The sequence below is a fragment of the Dermacentor silvarum genome, chromosome 4 (genome assembly GCF_013339745.2).
Source record: "Dermacentor silvarum isolate Dsil-2018 chromosome 4, BIME_Dsil_1.4, whole genome shotgun sequence".
NCBI lineage: Eukaryota > Metazoa > Arthropoda > Arachnida > Ixodida > Ixodidae > Dermacentor > Dermacentor silvarum.
Genome location: NC_051157.2, coordinates 60,644,165 through 60,663,481, shown reverse-complemented (window position 1 = coordinate 60,663,481; position 19,317 = coordinate 60,644,165). Strand labels below are relative to the sequence as shown.

Here is a 19,317-nt window from a genome sequence, read left to right as displayed (position 1 = left end):
ACCCGAAGACGGAGAAGCTCGGGCTTAGTCGGGAAAAGGCAGAGCCGCGGCACGGGGCATTAAGATGCGTCCTCACAGAACCGTTCGCACGTTCTTCGTCCTCCTCCGCGTGAGGTCGGCGCGAGCCCGTCGACAGCCGCGTTTTCAAACTTCTTCGTCGCATATTATGGCACGTCGATAACTTTCCTAACATGTGAACTCGTGAAATACGACGTTCATAACAGCGTGTGCTACATGGACGATGCAGGAAGAATTATTGGAATGGGAAGTCAGGTAGTCTTTAAATTCGCAGTCTCGTTTAACTGTGTGACCCCTGTGTGACCAATCCCCATCAGAGAAATGTGTCACGTTTTTAAAACACATCAAGTGAAATATTCTGTCTTTACTTCAAATTCTTTTCACTCTGAATTCTTTAATGAAAACGCTCCTCTTAATCTCTCATTATTATACTATTTCCGGGAAATGTGTCTACTATCTTTATATTGCTCAATGTAACGAAGCAAAAGACAAATTACATATTAGAAGGGCACCATTGGTTCCTCATTTGCTTATCGGTCTAAGGGAGGCGCACCAATCTAACACAAGGTAATCAGAGTAGGAGTGCAAGGTAATCAAAGTAGGACTGAACGACACCAGTACATATGACCTATTTTTACTGCGAACGAGAGTGAGCGCGTAGCGGAGAGGGTTGGAAGTTTATCTCGGTAACAACTTTTTATCGATTCACCGGTCCTTGTGGCGTTATAGGTGATCTTCTCTTTTGGGGATTTTGATTTTGCTGAGCAGGCCGAAATGACCCTACCGGCGCGCTCCCGATATCCCCCTGTAATTAGGTTTTAATCCCTGCCACGGAATAGGGAAATAATAAACTTACGCGGCTGAAGGAGACGTCAAACTGAGTCATCTTGTGTATTCTGTTTTGCAGGGATAGAATACCTGATGTTCAGCTTTGCACACGGCAGTCCACTCGAGCCCACAAAGAGCTATCTTTTGCATAAAAGCGGCTTCATGTTTTTTTGTGGTTGCTATAACCTAAGCGAGCAGAATTTCAGCATATTTCCGGAAAATTAACGTTAAGGGCATGCGCTGGTCGAATTGTATGAAATATGGCTAAAACATTTGGAAGAGTACGCGCGAGTTTTAGCACTCAGTTCATCACGGAAAACGAACGTAATGATGATAATAATGATGATGATTCCAAATAATGGCACGTACCGGCATACCCTTTGGCAAGGAAGAGGGCATTAGAAATAACAGAATGAAGACAGGGAGAAGTAGCAGTATTGATAGTCATTGGAAGTTGGAAGTTACAACTTAGATGATAATTTGTTAATAAAAGAGGAAGAAAGTCACAGGCCTGCGCGGCACACGCAGCACAGTCACAGCGTAAGCTGGTGGAGCGGCTCAAGAGTAGCTCCAATTTCGGCACCACGCACAACAGGGTCTTCGCGGCAAAGTCTCTTTGCCTCGTTTTGACGAGAACAATCTGAACGGTCCGCCCGGCATCGACGGCGAGCTGCGGCTTGTAATGCTCGCTGCACAGCTGTCTGGTTGATGATGTCTGGTTGTAGCCGCGCACGTACCTCTATGATTCGCTTCTTCAGCAGTGGTTCGTAACTTGCGAGGAGACGTCATAACGTGTACCAAAGAGGTATCCAGAATACGTGGCGCACATCTCACATCCCTTGACCCGTGGCCGTGGCACGGTACGTTGTTGTTGATGATGATGATCATGATTCTTTATTGCAATCTTCAAAACGGGCTGGTGACACATAGTCACCTAGCCTGCTTGAGTTAACCAGGTCCAGTTACATGCAGCATGCAATTGCTATATGCAGCTTACATGTCGGGCACGCTGCGTTTGCAGGCACCTTAACTAGATAGCACCACCATACTGGCAGTCAACGTGATCCCGCGTTGACTGTCAGTCATCTCGTAATTTGTCTTCTTGTAATCTTCATCTCGTAAACTTGTCATCTCGTAACTTGGGCGCGCAGTGAACGCGGTATTGCGCAGTCAACGCGATCCCGCGTTCACTGCGTGCCTCGTCTGAATCGCATCTCGTCGTCATCGGCTGCGCACCTGCCTAGGGCGCGTTTATAGGGCATTTTTCCGCGGCCTGATAGCAAGCGCTTGCGTGGCTCAGTGGTAAAGTATCCGACTCCCGCGCAGCGGGCCTGGGTTTGATCCCGGCAGGGACCGGGTACTTTTTTTCGCATTTCCAGCGATAGCGGTTACGGTAACCAGTGGCGGCGGCGGCGGCGGACGTCATCGCGAACCGGAACGGCTATTGGAATGAGCCCATAACAGCTTACGCTGTAAAAGAAGCTCGCGTTGTTCGCCAAGTCAGACAACCGCTTAGGTCAACAACAACAACAACAGTCTGCCATAGGAAAACCAAAGCAAGTTGTAAAATAGAAGAAAGAAGGAAGAAAAGTAGACACAGGGAAGCAAGTCATAATTACTTAATAAATTAATTGAAACTCGCCATCCGCAGAGCGATTTCGAAAAGGGCATCAAAATGAATGTCATGTAACGCGGCGATTTACTTGTGCCGCGCAGAAAATTATATATGGCCCAGGTGACCAAAGGCACTTGTGTGGCGATAGACTGGCGCTTTGGTGAGTGTTCTGTTCTCGATCTAAAACCCACGGCAGTATAAAAAAAAGGTCACAGTTTCGCCCTAAGGGCGAAGCAATGAATGCGATAGCAACACAGCAATGTCATACGAAGTAAGGTGAGCGGCTTTGGTAGCAATATGAATTGTGGTAAACATGAGCTGATTAAGTAAGCAGGTGTGCTGCGGCGTAAGTAGACCGACATGAAGAGAGACTCGATGACCACGAGAAGGCGCGTGTGAAACGGTGGTGTTGATGAGAAGCGCTTCCCGTGGGCAGCGCGTGCGAAGGGACACACCTGTAGCGCTGCACTGCCGATCCGGGCAGCATTACATGTGTAGCGTGCGTTGGAAAATGTGGCCCGACTATTACTAACTGAATGAACAAGCGTGGTGTGAGCGCGCACAAACAAACATGAATAGATCACACTGAATGACTGCAGACAACGACTGTCAAAACGCTGGCAGCGGGCGAAGGTACGTGCGGTCTATCGTTTCAACAGAAACTGAGCGGCGAATGCACAGTGCATAAAGGTCAGAGCCGTGTGGAGATAAGAGACGGTGCGGGCGAGCGACGAGCGCGGTTGTTGGCAGAGTACAAGTGCGCCCCCCCTCCACCCCCCCACCCCCGCTCCCTCCGGCGCTGGCTTCCCGCTTCCTTGCTTGCGCGTGGGAGAGATAAGAGACGGTGCGGGCGAGCGACGAGCGCGGTTGTTGGCAGAGTAGAAGTGCCCCCCCCCCCTCCCCGCTCCCTCCGGCGCTGGCTTCCCGCTTCCTTGCTTGCGCGTGGGAGATTGAGTGCGTTCGCTCTCCGTGATAGCGCGCGTCCCCGCACGCTTCCGCTCGGGCATACGGCGCACGGCGAAGATTTTATCTATACGGAACCTCACGGCGATGGCGACGGCGACGCCGACGGCAGAAATCCGGTTGAAGTGTCCATGTAATTGCTATCGCAATAAAAGAACGGATCAATAATCTCAGGTTCATAGCAAAAATGACATCGGGAGGACATGTAGACACGTCCCATGCAAATAAAGATTTCACAAAGGAATGCACCCAGAGAAGGGCATATGGCAACTGCAGATGGAGATAAGCTAAAATAGCCTAAAACTAGAAAGGGTGTGCTAGGCGAAAATCGTGACTGCAGTTCAACTGTGGCCTTCCGTGCGTGGGAACCAATTTCTATTCTTCTCTGTCATTCAGTTACATGTCACCGTGCGGTGAACGGCCAGCAGATGGCGCCACGGGGCACACGTACCTAAAGTTACTCTGTATGCTCCCCTTGGGGAGCATATAAAGTAACTCTACACGTACCTGCTATGACTTACTGCTTCAAAGGAAAAAAAAACGAAATCAGGAAAGAAGCAATGTATAATAACTCAAAGGGAAGCTCCTTACCTTTCGAAGCGATATCACGATGCCTTGGAACACGTAGTTATAAAGCGAGTTACACCAAGGCCGAAGACCAATGTGCTTGCTGCGGTAAAGCTAGAGAAACGATGGAACATGTTTTATTGGAATATGAAGATATCTACCCAGCTGCCAATTTAGGCTCCTCTGGCCTCCTTGTAGCCCTTGGGTTCAGGGATACCAGGGGGATTAGTAACAGGTGATTGGAGGTTTTGTGGCATAAAAGTACGGAGACCACAAACAACGGAGACGTACAAAAACAGACTTCCCAGTAATGGTTCAAAGTTTTCGATGCTGGGAATTCTTTGTATCTGTGTGTTTGCTCAAAAATATAGGTAAAATAATAACAAGAGCGCGGTGGCGCAACGCAACCCACCACCCCGTTTCAAAGGGGACGCTCATAGCATCCATCCCATCCATCCACCTAGAGTGCCTCAATGTGCGCGGCTCGGCGAGCGAGCAAAGAGAGGCCCCCTAGACGTACCTACCCGAATCCTGGGGTCGACAGCCTCGGTCAATATTGTAACATATACGGCAGAGACGAGGTGATACATATATATAATATGAGAACATGTTATTTCCCTTATGGTGTCCTTTGGGTCTGTGTTTGTTAGCTTCTTATATATATATATGGGCGACAGAGCAAGAGGGAAACCGAGGGGCTCGATTTTTGTTAATCATGACCATATATATATATATATATATATATATATATATATATATATATATATATATATATATATATATATAAAGCGAACAGACAATGAAGCCAACGAAAGCATCAGGGAAATTAGCTGTGGTTGAATTTCAAATGTCGCAAATGATAAAGAAAACTTATAATGAAAGCGGATGAAAAGATAACTTGCCGCCGGTGGGAGCCGAACCCGCAACCTCCGCATTACGCGTGCGTTGCACTACCAAATGTGCTACGGTGACAGCTATCAATCCGTCCACTTACTTGGGTATCTATGTTTACTAGAGCTGGCCTTGGGAGTGTTAGCCAGCGCCACTCAGAGACATGATGGGCGGGTGTGGAGCATCCTTTTTTGTCGTCCGATGTTGTCACGTAACAAGTGAACTGAGGAGAGCGGGTACGCGGCTAAAAGGCCCTCGTATGCTACCTAATGACATGAAGGCTGCCAGATTTGTGACCCTCGCTATGAATGAGCGAGAGAGCAGAAGGGAAACCGAGGGGCTCGATTTTTGTTAATCATGACCATATAAAGGCAACAGACAATGAAGCCAAGAAAAGCATCGGGGAAATTACCTATCGTTGAGTAAAGAAGCTTTTCACTGGAACATCCTCTCTTTCTCTAATTAAGTTGTGTAGCAAGCAAAGACCCGCTGGCTATATATATATATATATTGTATGACACAGTATAACGTATGGAAGTAAGCGGTAATTATCAGGTTGATTAGGGAAAGCAGATAATCTGTGTAACGTCAAAGTAAGTCCTACGTAACCCAGTGTACTGCAACATCGTAAATAATGTTAGGATTACTTAGCCGGTCTTGAACTTCAACAACTTCAACAACGAAAAACAAAGGTCCTCATATTGCAACGATGATCGCTTGATTTACATCAGGAACAAACAAACCAAGCGGTTGTTTTTGAACATATAAACTTATTTATTTATTAAATACCATCGTAGTTGTCAACTCTGAGCATAAAATACAACAAGTGCACAAAACATGTGTGTCTCAACAATATACATATATATGTAATTTTCTCTCGCGCTAACACAAACATTAGTATATAAGTATGTACACGCGAAGTTGATGTTGGCTCTTTTCATAAGCTTTCTATCACCCAACGTCATAAAAATATACGCTATAAAACTGTCTAATATTTCGTAAACATTGTCCAGTGAAAGGCTAAAATAACTTTATACACCTGCTGAAAAGGCAGCATGACGAATTCGTAAGTTCTTGTATTCTTTGGCACACCTGAACAGACAGAGCAGTCGATACAAAGAGAGAACGGTCACTGTTTTTCACAGCTATACATTCAAGCACTTACGAATTTGCCGGTCTATACGGCGTGACCAGCTAATAAAATCATGAAGGCTGTCAGCTGAAGTATAAGGCTACATGCGTTATCTAATTAGTTGACCAATAAAGCCGGGCTATAATATGTATGAGGCTGTTAAGCTGCCATTTTGGAAAATTCTCAGAGTTCCATCTGCCGAAAAGGGTTACGTGTGAATGGTGAAAAACTGCGAGACAAATTCAATTTTTCACCCATCACCGAGGCTCAGTAGCTACGGCGTTCAACCGATGATCACGAGGTCGATGGTTCGATTGCTGGCCGCAGCGGCCGCATTTCGATGTCGGGCGAAATCTAAATTTAGATTTGCTACGATGAATTTAGGTGCAATTTAAAAAAAATCAGTTGTCGACACTAATATGGAAGCCTCCAATACGGATGTCTCTGACAGCCTCAGTGTTGGTTTCGGAGCTTGAACTCCATGAACCAGTCAAATTCTATTTTCATTCCTAAACTAGCACCTTGCCAGAACTGAGGAAGTGATGGTGCCACTGCCTGACCTTCTGAATTTGCTAAATGTAGGCAATACTTCAGCAGGAATGTCTAGAAGTATTGGCAGGCTGAGTGACTTTCTTCTTTCTGTCTAACGACTCTTTGTTATAATGAACAAGCTTCTTTGGCTTGCCTGTTAGCCTGCACCACAGGCAACAAGTTTTTTTTTGCGGTTGAAAACACGCCAACAGCCATGGGCCGCGCTTGACTTCGTATGGACTCAGTGAAAGCTTGCGGCGACTCCAGTAAAGAAAGCGCATTCGCTAAGGTATAGATTTTGTGCGTAAAGATGTCGCGGCTGGTTATAATGCTTGCGTCAACCAGAAAATGCTCCCTCTTTTACCCGACGTATAGCGAGTATATTAAAAGCCCGGGGAGCTTCGCCAAGGAGTGTTTCGCACCGGATCCAACCTATATTGCACGGACCTGCGCGCCGATACGGGCAGGTGATCGAAGCGTTGGTAGACGCGGCCATATTAAAACTCCTGCCCAACTGCGACCCCACCCTCTCTTTTCAGTGCGGTCATCAATGGATAGCTACGCGAAAACGCACCAAACTCCACAACAACCTCACCAAGCAGGCGCTGATGCGACTACGTTCAGGAGCGCGCCATGGCAGTCAGCCAGCAGTCTGACATGTTTCCTGGTAGTTAGAAGAAGGATGTTCGGCGCTGCGCTAAGACGGTAAACTCTCTTTGCGAAGGCGTGCTTTAGCTATCGCAAAATATCATTCCTTACCACCGCTAAGCGAGCACAGGCCCCTGTACGGAACTTTAACCTATTTCGTGGAAGACGCTCTGCTGACTTATAGTTTACTGAACGAAGCAAGCGAAGGGAAGTATCTTCGCAGACATCTTAAATAACTGTAAATATGGTAGTTGTGAATAAGTAGTTGCTTTAATTCTTGCTTGTAACTGTATCGTTCAAGTTCGTCATGCTCAATGATAAATGATAATGGTCCGCATTTACTTCTCGGAAGACACCGGGCGACTTCCTTCCTCTCTTTCTTCATTTTTTTTTGCGTACGCATAACGTGTAGTTGTGAGGGATATAGTTGCGCAACAGCTCTGTTTCGCGAACGAAAGCCGAGATGGCGCCCGAGAACGTACGCAGGTATACACGGTTGCGCAAGGGACAGTACCCCGAAACCCATGCCTTACACTTTCACCCTCCTCCCCCATCGAGCCGCAAAACACATTTGACGAGTCTATACTTGTAAGCTGAACCAGTGTTCAAGCCTGACCAATACGAAAGACAAACAACTGTGTCTCGGTGTTCCGGCTCCCCTTGGTGTCTCGGAAGACGATGCCGGGAGGACGAGCGGTTCTTGATGTTACAAATGATGGAATCGCTTTCTCCCTGGCCGCCTGGTGACCTATAGGCTTGGAGTGTCCCGATCGAATGTCGCGACGAACACCTAGAGTCTCGAACTTTCCGTCTTGTTCTCCTCCTTGGTCGGTTTCTCGTCCATGACAGCCGGTTCCTGTGCTTCGGCGCCCTTGCCCCAAGGCTGCAGTTCGGCGGTGCCGAAGAACAAGAAAGCGGCTGCGCAGACGATTCCCACGGCTGCGGCGATGTAGTAGAAGTAGCTCCACGTCCGGATCGAGTTCTGAAGGAAAAACGAAGACGTTCGGTTGATAGGCTTGCGTGTAACAAAATAATAAACATAATTGATAATATTTTTTTATCACAGCCCGATTCATGGCCGATCCTCCAGAGTGGGTTTCGCCTTTTCACTAGGACACAAGAACAAACTTGCGTCTGTGTATTGGAAGTTGTTAATTTTTGTTTCTCACTATAGCTGGAAACATGACGACCAACAAGCTACCTTAAAGAAGCTTGCGGTACTAAAGCGTAGTAATGGAACAAACGCTCTCTGCGGAAGAACTGTGTGTTTCATCATCTCAGTGTTCGATATTAGCATTTGTTAACGGGCCAGACGACAAATGAAGGAAATTGAGTTTGACAACTTCGTGGTATCTTAGCTTTAACGCCCAACAATTTCAGTCGGTGGATGAACCTTTGTCAGGGGGCTGCAGACAAGTGAAGATATCTGACACACATTGCAGCAGCAGAGTTGATGTGGACTTTCTCTTACTATAATAAGCAGCATACAACAAATTATTCTGAGAGAGAGAAAAAAGGCAAGATAACAAAAATACGATGGGTACAACCGTTCGAATTAACAAAAACTGTAAACAGGGTCGTGATTCCTAGAATTAGAAAAGAAAGAAGACTATGTGTACTCTGCAAGACTACTATCAAGACTACTACTGGAGTCTTGCAGGATCCGAAGCCACATCAGGTGTCTCATAGGGGCCGTTTGCCTGGCCTACCTTGGCAGAATCATATTTGCGCATTATTACGCAAACATACACACAAACACAGCCTATTCCCCCTCCCGATTCTCCCGATAGCTTCTCAGCCAGCGTTTGGAGTAGCGCACTCAGCTATATCCCATTGCTCTTTTATTTATATCTTATTTTCACTAACAAAAGGAAGGGAAAACGTAAAACTAAGACCTGGACGGGTAGGAGGGCAACTTTTTCCATAGCGTATGCATGTATATGCAGATGTTACATAGCGCTATTTAAAGCTTCGCAGTAACGCTATGCCTGCACATGTACAAGCTGATTACTATATGCTTATATACGTTGTATAAGAAGCAGTAAGTGCGCTCACACTAACTTCGTAATCTTCATGCAAACTTGTATCGAACGCCGAGTGACATGTTTACCGCTAATGAAAGACGAATACAGTGAAAGAAACACCAACAACGGCAGTGGCGCTAACATCCAACTATCGCGTCAAACTATTTTAGCCGACTTAATCAAAGCATGTCATACAGTAAATGCCAACTAGGCCAAGTTCAAATTCTTCTTGAAGACCGGTCGAGTGGAACAAGCGTTCACTGCTGGAACGAATGGCTGAACAGTGAAAATTATATACGCGAATCAATGTGTATTTTATCAGGTTGATGTTTTAATTCAAATTCATTTGTAGAGTTGCATTGCATATGTTTGAAATTTAGACCCTCTGTATTTACTGCTTTGTCTTGAGCGGGTACAAATAACTTTATTCACATTCTAACTCACTCACAGGACATGTCCACGTTATGTTACTTTGTGATAACAACAAATATTTGGCAAGTTTTATTTTATGTACGCATATTGCGACAACATCAACATTTTTTGGGGGGGGCTATGGTATATGTGCTTGACTATGATATAGGTGAAGTAGCACTCAATTATTTAACAGATTGCGAAGACACGAATATATTCGATGAATTTAGCTTAGATCTTATTATAATTGAACTGCATTAAAAATGATCTAACTAGATGCACAGTTTGCGCCGTCAACTAATAATTCAAGTAACTTGTGTCCCGTATGGTCCTTTTTGCATTATCAGTGAAAGGTTTAGGCCTGGATTTGCGAAGTTTCTCTTACGTAACTGCAGTCCATGATTTGCGATCGTCGTAGTGGTTCTCGTTATCATGCGGATCGCTATCCCTAGTGGCGGTTGCCCAAACGTCGGCCAATGAAGCAACGCTCTCACGCAAGAGAAATCTGATGAATGCAGGCCCTATTGAAATTTCCCAAGACGGGATAATAGAAAACAAAGACGTCTGCTTGCTCTCTTTTTTAGTATTGTTTCTCTTTCTTGGAACTAATTTCAAAGGGCAGAATACTGGGCGAGTCGGTATTCCGCACTGACGAAGCATAGCGCCACACACGATGGCGAAGAAAGAATCACGAGAAGAGCGCAGTGTCGTGATTCTATCTTGTCCCTCGTGTGTCGTGCTTTTTATTCTTCGTCAGCGAAGAACTAACTTCGCAGCATGTCGCTGAGCCCAACTAAGGTGAGCAACTACGAAAACTCATTACACTTTGGTACAGTCGTCTCTCTTTACGGTCGCTCACCCTCTGACTCACCATTTAACTAACCCGTACACACAGCCGCGCAGGTAAAATGAATTGACCGGAGCACACTACATCCTCGTTTCTTGGCTAAACATAACACGTCACTAGCACCGTTATAGCGCCTATATGTGACCTCAGTACAGCAACGAAAATTTCGCAGCGAGTTGGTTTTGGCGCTTCTCAAAAATGATCCGGGCCCCAAGACAATGGAAAGAAAGGTAACAGAGCTGTTTCTTTTGCTAAGGCCAAAGCGTTAGATGGCTCATGGGTCCAAAATCTTACTGTCCGGAAAATTCAGTGGCTCCAAAATTCGTGGCGCCACCACGCCACATGGTGCCGCCAACAAAGGTCGTTGGTTCGAGTGCCTTAATTAACTTTATCTTAATTAAGACACAGTTAATAAAGACACACGAACCCACGACCTTTTTTATTGTTTGTGTTATGGGTCTGGTTCCCTCTAAACCCAGCTGAATGTGATAATTGAAACAAAACTCACTTCTTCACTAGTTAGTACTCCAGCGACGTATGGCATGAGAAATCCAGGCAGATTTCCGATAGTGTTTGTGACTCCAAGAAGTGTTCCTGGGCAGAAGAAAAGAAAAGACGATTTATGGTTCACAGAGAGCCGGCTCAGCATAACTCTTAATTTGTAGGATTATACGATCCCGACAATCTCCGGAGAAGTCTGTCTGCCTCAAAGTTCCAGAGGCTTTATTGGTCTGCGAGAAAATATTTGCTGCCTTCCCTCGTTGTTGATTGCGTTTGCTTTGCTTCTACCCGTGTCATTGAGGTACGTACGAGAACTCTTATTGAAAGACGTGTGGCAGAAATGCGATGTTCCCGCTTGACTGTTGTCGACAGTCTGTTGATTTGACACCTGAAAGACACTCTGTGGTTGCAGAGTAACTCAACCGGTCAAGTCGCTAAGTAAGGCGAGCGAGTGTCAGCGATTTTGATGTTTTATATAATCTCTTCAAGTTCGTCCTTCATTCTATCATCAGGTCGCGTGAACTTGACTGCTTGTTCCTTTCTTTTTTTTTAAGGAATATTGTTCAAGGATGCTTTAGAAAGTTACTTGAAGAACAAATGACGGTGTTCTAACAGTCTTCATCGTACATTGCTATTCGACGTGGTTGGAAAACAATTCTCCTCGAGGCAAATAGTCGGCCGCTCAGTGTCACGCGCAGAAGCTCGTGTTTCACTCGAACGTGGACGCGAGCGTGGCCTCATTTCCAGGAGCTGGCGGAAATTAGAAACGGTCTTTGTTTGCCTCTGGGTTGCTCCGAGATAGGGCGGCATCCGCCGAAGCAATCACGGAGGCGTTCCGCATTCGGCGCCCTGAAATAACGGAAGAGCCATAACAAACGCGTCGGTAAAGAATGATATGTAAAAGCAAGCCTCGAGGCACGTCGTTTGGAACATTTCCGAAACGCACCGCTGACAGCCCGGCAAGCAGGCGCTCCAGGCATTCAGGATGCCTCAGTTACTACATCCTTATCGCTTGCGCAAGTTTTCCGTTCATCAAAGAAAGAAAGAAAGAAAGAAAGAAAGAAAGAAAGAAAGAAAGAAAGAAAGAAAGAAAGAAAGGAAAAGTAATCAAGTAGAAGAAAAGGGGTGTTGTAAACGGTGTTGATCGCTGAGCAAAGAGAAAGAAGAGAGTTGGCCAAGACAGTAAAGAGCGCCAGTTGACGATTGTTTAGTGTTTGCGCAGCCTTTGTGTTTACTATGTCACGCGCTGTCCAGCCTGCTTCATCACTGACTTCCCTAAGGATGCATATTTTATCTGCATATGGAGCAAAAGTAAAGCGCTCGTAGAGGTATCCCCGGAGGACTGCATGTATAGTCTGAATTGAATTATGGGGTTTTACGTGCCAAAACCAGTTCTGATTATGAGGCACGCCGTAGTGGGGGACTCCGGAAATTTGGACCACCTGGGGTTCTTTAACGTGCACCTAAATCTAAGTACACGGGTGTTTTCGCATTTCGCCCCCATCGAAATGCGGCCGCCGTGGCCGGGATTCGATCTCGCGACCTCGTGCTCAGCAGCCCAACACCATAGCCACTGAGCAACCACGGCGGGTTGCATGTATAGTCTGACGTCCAGATTGTTAAAGCCTACGCTGTCACTGGCAAAGTTTTGAGGCGGTGCTCGTTAAACGTGATAAGCCTATAGCTCGGTTGTCGTCCCTTTTGGGGGCTTCATTATTGCACGTTGTCACGTGACTGAGATTTTCCATGCACGCATTGTGCAAAAAGCGGGTTCATTCTTACCTACACAGGGAAAGTTCTTTTTTTTTTTTTTTTGGTGCGCGAGGAAAGTCACAGCAGCAACAACTTGGAAGAAGGGCCAACTTCGCCTTGTCAATTGATTGAATTTTCTTGCTGCTGCACCTGTCCACACGTTGTTCCAGGAATGACGAAAGTTCGAAAAAGCTAACGTATTTCACGATTCAAATAGGCTGCCTGCAAATCGTAGCCATTGCAGCTACGGGTGGAAAGGTGGAAAGGGGGGAACTAGAATATTTCTGGCGACTTTTATTAATAAGATGATGCACATTTCGTCACACTAAGAATTTCTAAACACTGCTTTCCGTGTTCGGACAAGGCGATTCTGTTTTGACCGATGTATTGTGCGGTAAACTGTCCCTTCGTCGAACCTTGTATTGCTTTTATTTCTTTTGCAAGTTCTACGTTCAATGTTCCTTCAAGCACCGCTCCATCGTCCGTGTAGCACGGTGAATGCTGCTGCAACAATAATCTTTTGTCGCTTGTCACTTGTTAAGCTTTTGTCACATTTATACTTTTGGTTGTAATGCAATCTCCCAGTACTGGCCTCATAAGTAGTTCAACCTTACTGTGGTTCGGTAGATGAGAATACGGCTGGTTAAACAGAAGTTATTTGAACAACAATGACAAGTTTTACCTTCAACTTTTCCTTGTAAACCTGTCTGGCCTATTTGCAAACAAACAATAATGGGAAGCTACAGGTTACTTCTGCAAGAAAACAAGCGCTCACCTTGGCGAAGAAGTAGACGCATACATTGAAGGAAAGAAAACGACGGCGAGTGAGACTGATGGGAAGACAGAAAGCGGTGACAGATCACTAAGTACAAGCGACGAAGCCACTCACGGTTTAATGGTCGGCGGTTTGCTTCAATGGTATTTGCTGTCAGATTGCTATACCTACTTTCTTTTTATCCTCCCCGGGGTACTTCAGGCATTTGAACTTGTTCTAACACCCTCCCCTCCCTTTACTACACCTGGGAGAGCTTAACTCCCTAAACTGTGGTCACCACAGCTTCTGCTGGTGGTCCACATAAAACACATCTATGGGTCCAGACTACTGGACTGAGCTGGACTCCGATGGCTGCTACTCGGGCTAAGAGTAATTCAGAAATAAAGTTTCTCTATAACTCCGCATGGTAACCGCTCTGCACAGTTATGTCAGACTGTTTAGCGCATAAGTGAACCGACCTCCCTTCTCATGTGGTAGCCTTTATGGCGAGTTAAAGAGAGACCCGTGTACTGGTACGACTAGGCAGGCGCTACGTCCTGTCAATCCCTGATCAAAGCAATCGAGCGACACTGCGAAGGGTTCAGAATGAATAACCGCCGCTCATAAAAAGAGAAGAAAATAACAGCACGTATCCTGTATCGAGGACTACCGAGGTGGCAGTGCACCTCTGCAAGCCACGTTCTCGTCTCGTGTCACAGACACAGACATCAATTCTGCTGACTCGGTGTGGCATAAAAAAAAAAAAAAACTTTGCCTGTACATCTCGCTCGCTTCTCTCTTTGCTTCCTCAAGTCGGCGCGCGTGTGTGTTCGGTGGGTCGTTCTTAGTTGTACGACAGAGTGCATTCAAGGCCTACCGGCGAAATCGGGCGACATGTCGATGTGGGTGACCATGAATCCCACTTCTCGGACGCCGAGCGCCGCTCCGGCTAGGCTGAGGAGCACCACGGACCAAACTCTGTCGCATCCGGCCAACGGCATCCCGATCAGCAGAAGTGCGGGCACCACGGCGGCTGCGAAGGCGAAGGTCACAGCGCGATGAGTCTGAGACGCCTTCGTTCTCGTAAACTGCAAGAGGAGTCTGAGCCGCACAACATCTCGTAATGGGGTCGGGCCTGGTTAGCCCGACTACGATTTCACTCGGTGCATTCGCCGCGTTATAAATAAGGGTTGCCACGGCAGGGGGTCTCGCAATAAAGAGACTGCCACCGTCACCAAACCAACCCATTGCAGACATCCCACTGATAGTGCTGTTAGCCTGCTTGGCCGACGCCGTTGCTCACTGTGCGCTGTGCACGTAATGAAGAAAGCTTTGTCGGGGAGCCTCGGTGTAATGACTACGAGGCCTTCAGCTTAGTCTTGGTATCTAACAAAGCCTTGCTATTTAGACTATAGGACACCATTCGAAAGGCGTTGTAATGAAGAAAAACTACTACAAACGAAAATCGGACGTTTCGACTTTGGACGCATAAAAACAATGAATACTGGAGAAAGGATGAAAAATGCAAATTGTGTAGCCCTCGGCAACAGCGGCAATATGTCTAGGTTAGCTTAAGCAGAGGCTTTTGTTTGCTCTGTTCGCCATGAAGCGAAGGGCGAATGAGTTCGCCAATTAGGTTACGGAAATTTCGTCGATTTGATTAGGATGCAACATCGAAAATTATGCAAGATTGGAAGATTCTGACAGCATTAGCTAACATTGCATTCTGTACACAACAGCATAGCAAATGTTATTTTCTTTTCTTTTAACTAATTCCGCACTACTGCGTCCACGCTGAAACGTAAAAGAGAATATTAGGTTTATGTTGATAAATTTATTCTTTAACGTAGCCATTGTTTGGTAGCATGACATAATATGGCACCTTGAGCTTCACAACTTTTTCTACCGAACCTGTCTGATGTACAACAATACCAAAAACGTTCACGTTTCATTGCATCACGCACTAAACTCCCGTGAGGTACGACGTAAGTAATGACACCCATTGTGCGAGCTTTACGTCGCAGTATAAACCTTAATGTCGATTTCTTTTCAGAACCACTTAGAGTGGTTTCTTTACGACTTTAGTTAGCTTCACGTGGAACCACCTCGCCTGTGTTGGCAGCTGTACACATTGCATTAACCACCACCAAACTGAACACGTCGATCGCGCTGTCCCCCTCCCCCCTCCTCGCGAGCATCTCCTATAAGCGTTTCTTGTCAATGAGCTCGCTGTTGGCCTCCAGGGCCACCACTAGAAAGACCGGTGCTGCTATCGCTATGACGTAGAAAGTGATATAATCACGTGACTGGCCTTCGTGCCTTTGCCGTAACCAAGGCAGCTCGCTGGCTGGCCGATTGAAGCCTTGATTGTAGATAACAAGTTTCATTCCCAAAGCAGCAATTTAGTGGCCCACTTTTACAGGAGGGTGTACTGCTCGGCACCGCAGTGCCGAACGTATTCGACTGAACCCGGTGTGCGTACCCAAAAACTCAGCGGCAGCGAGATGCTAGGCTGATAAAGTCACTGAAAGCAAAATAATATGGCGATCGTGAGAGTCGAGCAAGTGATGCACACTGGGCTTGTAGCGTGCTTACTTGACATGACATCAGTCAAATACCCTTAGCAGATGTGCATGTAACTTCCATGCTCGCACACGGTGGAAGCGCGGATTGAGGAGACAGAAATATACGCGATTGAAATTCGTCGTATTAACGTGTCATATCAAAAGTGCGTATAGGTACTTATACGAAAGATCATGGGAACTGAATAACCAATATGAGAGCCTTAGGCTGCTCGCTCGCTAAAAACCTTTGCTGCCCTACACACCGGACTGGAATGTACGCACTAGATTGTTTTTTCAGCCAAGACGCCACTCATGAAACGCCTAAAACATGCAAACGCTCGGTATTAACCGTGGCTGAACTACTGGAGATGCCGAACACTTCGCAGACGGTATCACGTGATGTCGCTTTCTACGTTATGAAGAGATTCCAGCAGGATGACGCCATGCACCATATGTTCTCGAGGCCAATAATGATTTTCACCCAACACCTGGACTACCATGCCAGGCCGTGAGACAGGCAAACATTCCCAACTTTAACGCTTCACGAGGCAAACTTCAACCAATAACTTAAAGAGAAAAAAAATCATGCAGTGACTACCACCATGTCTAAGCAGGATGCGTTTTCCGATTATGCTCTTTTTACGGAAAATATGGGATTTATGACTACGAAGGCGACAAACACTAGAAGCTAAGGAAAGCACATGGGACGTTAACTTCTTTTACAAAGTGTCCATTAAATTTAGCGGAGGTTCAAATCTGTGATTGTTCTTGATGTTCTTCTTGTGCCTTTATCTTCACGTGCTAATTAACTAATGTGGCGTTCATGTGCTAAGTAATTAATTCAGCGTTCGTATCTACCCGAGAAATCTTCTTTTCGGAATTAGCTTGGTTTAGTTTTCAACTTTTGCTTGCGCAAGATAACGAGAAAGAAACAACTGGAGTAGTTTCCTTCAACACGCGTAGCTGTCTTCTTCGTAGTACATTCTTCAAGTTTAACTGTACAGATGTCACGTGCTTTCACGGAACTCGAACGTCACCTGAACATCAGCAGCACGTGAGAATGACCAAGAAAACACACCGGACGTGTTGAAAAACTTCCGGATGGCTGTGGTGCTCATGATGCCCCTTTTTCGCAACACGTCAGCGTAAACGCTCGCCAAACAGCTGGTGATCGTGGTGAGGAGGTAAGGGAGCGAAGAGATGAGGCCATTCTGAAAAAAAGAAAGCGGCGCACGTGGTAGGAAGCTCGAGTGTTCAACGTTTCCTTCCTGTACTCGACTACAATTTTGCAATTACCGCAACGCGTGCTTGTGTAGGACATGTTTGGTTTTGTTCCAGAAGCTGCTAGCCTGCTGCAAGGTGCTGCTGCACTTCAGGCTGCTAGGAAATTTTGTTTAGGAATGTTTTGCTAGGAATGTCGTTTAAGAAGCAGCCCTTATGAAAGCAGTGAAGTCATTGCTCACTTTACTAATACAACGTTTTTTTTTTTAAATGATTGAGTGGGGAGCGACAGTTCACCTACGGTTTACCCACCTTTTTGATGTCGTAGAGAAGAATTGTAGCCAAATACGAGGGAATGATGGTTAAGAATGTGTAGTAGATCCAGTTTGATCCGAAGTGTGCCAGGGAAAGAGCCCAGAGTCCTTTCGACATGGCGAGGGACTTCCATGGTATCTTCAAGTTCTGGAAACCAGACGAACCCGTTTACGTTCGCGCAGCAGACGAAGACTTCATGATACATTGCTTATCTTCACCATTCTCGGGAAACTTAAAGCAGTCAAGGCGAGCCATCATTCCGTCCGTATGACTGTCCGACAAAGTTGTAGAGCCGAACAGATTACATTTTTTTTTTGTAGAGTAGTAGTAGTATGTGACTTTTAGAGGAAGGAAAATGAAGAAAAAGCGGCCGGCAAGGCCGACCGCCCGAAGAAGCCAACGCAACCATATAGCGTGAAGTTTAAGCGTACCTTTTGTACTTTTTCATCACCTTGGTTGATCAAAATGTAGTCGTATTCCTCCTGAGTGATTCGAGGATGATCTTCGGGGCTATCATACACGAGGAACATCCAAAATACGAACCACACGCAGCCTAGAAGCCTGAAAATTCAAGGGAAAGAAATACGTGTTAGATTTTTTTATTATATATTAATGTAACAAAATGAGACCCTTGCATAACCGGACAAAAATAAACACAGAAAGATTGGCATACGCAGGACCGTATACTGTATTGTGTACAGTTGACTGTACCTCTATCTAACGTGAATAGAAAACACTGACGGAAGAAAAAAGTGACGAACACCAATGCTTATTTGAACCGCTGTCACAGTGTTGTGTAGTATTCACCAAATTAGCGCATATCTCTAATGCTTTTCGCATTTTTTTCATTAGCCAGACAGCGAAAGCTGGTGGCTCATACACCGTGTTGCTCCTAAAGTGTAGTTGTAAGCAGCACGTGTGTTGGTTTCTTGATTATCTCACCCGGGTTCTTTCCTCGCGCTACTCATGGAAAATGGATCCGTAAGTACTAGCCCACCTGCGATGCCTTATAAAATACAGACAAACGGAGTAGCTGATGTATTTTCTGTCTCAATCTCTCCCGAGCAACTGAATTATAACAGAACAGATTAGTGATGATGATGATAATGATGATGATGATGTTGATGATGATGATTAGGCTGTTTATGATGATTTCTATTGGCAATCCTTTTGAGATGGGGCGTTGACAAATAGTCATTTGCCTGCTGGAAGTAATCAGGTTTCTACTGCATCTATTGCAGTCTAGTATTCTGCTTATCTATTCTTTATATTTTCCTTCGCCATTAAAACCTCGATCTCTATATTTTACAGCTACCTAGCACGTAGCGACTTCGTCTCCACAGAGCTCTTTTCCTGTTTGTTTTTTTCTTCACTAATACTCTAAACGTCTTCTGCTTATCTCACGTCTAACATCTTTTGCTTACCACTGACTCCTTAACGCTCCTATCAGCTTTAAACCCTAGCGCTTACGCGAGGCGGACGTTGCCTACGGTCCTGGCTGGGTGACTATGTTGGCATTCCATTTCAATGTGCTTAGTCATCTGCTGATTTTGGCTGCAGCTGGAACATGCTTATCTTGCTTCAAATATTCGCTCGGTATGTTTTTGTTCCCAGACCGCCAGCTGGTTCCTCCAACAGCAACCACTGCCCTTTGCGTCATCGTGCAGACTTTCTCTCCTGATTTATTTCTTGTCATCTGCGTAAATCTCCATGGAATGCTTTCTTCTCAGGACCT

The 19,317-nt window shown here is 45.8% G+C and overlaps 1 protein-coding gene across 1 annotated transcript in view; it reads right to left on the bottom strand.

The window, feature by feature from the left end:
• Nucleotides 1-5,632: 5,632 nt before the first annotated feature.
• The window catches only part of LOC125939616 (sialin-like), a 35,480-nt gene continuing 21,795 nt past the window's right edge, over nucleotides 5,633-19,317 (bottom strand). The window contains exons 6-11 of the mRNA XM_049665643.1: nucleotides 18,014-18,144; nucleotides 17,580-17,729; nucleotides 17,125-17,257; nucleotides 14,360-14,515; nucleotides 10,984-11,069; nucleotides 5,633-8,175 (exon numbers count right to left, since the gene is read on the bottom strand). Of these exons, the coding sequence (XP_049521600.1) occupies nucleotides 7,984-8,175; nucleotides 10,984-11,069; nucleotides 14,360-14,515; nucleotides 17,125-17,257; nucleotides 17,580-17,729; nucleotides 18,014-18,144 (848 nt within the window). The 3' untranslated portion in view covers nucleotides 5,633-7,983. The remainder of the gene's footprint in view (nucleotides 8,176-10,983; nucleotides 11,070-14,359; nucleotides 14,516-17,124; nucleotides 17,258-17,579; nucleotides 17,730-18,013; nucleotides 18,145-19,317) is intronic.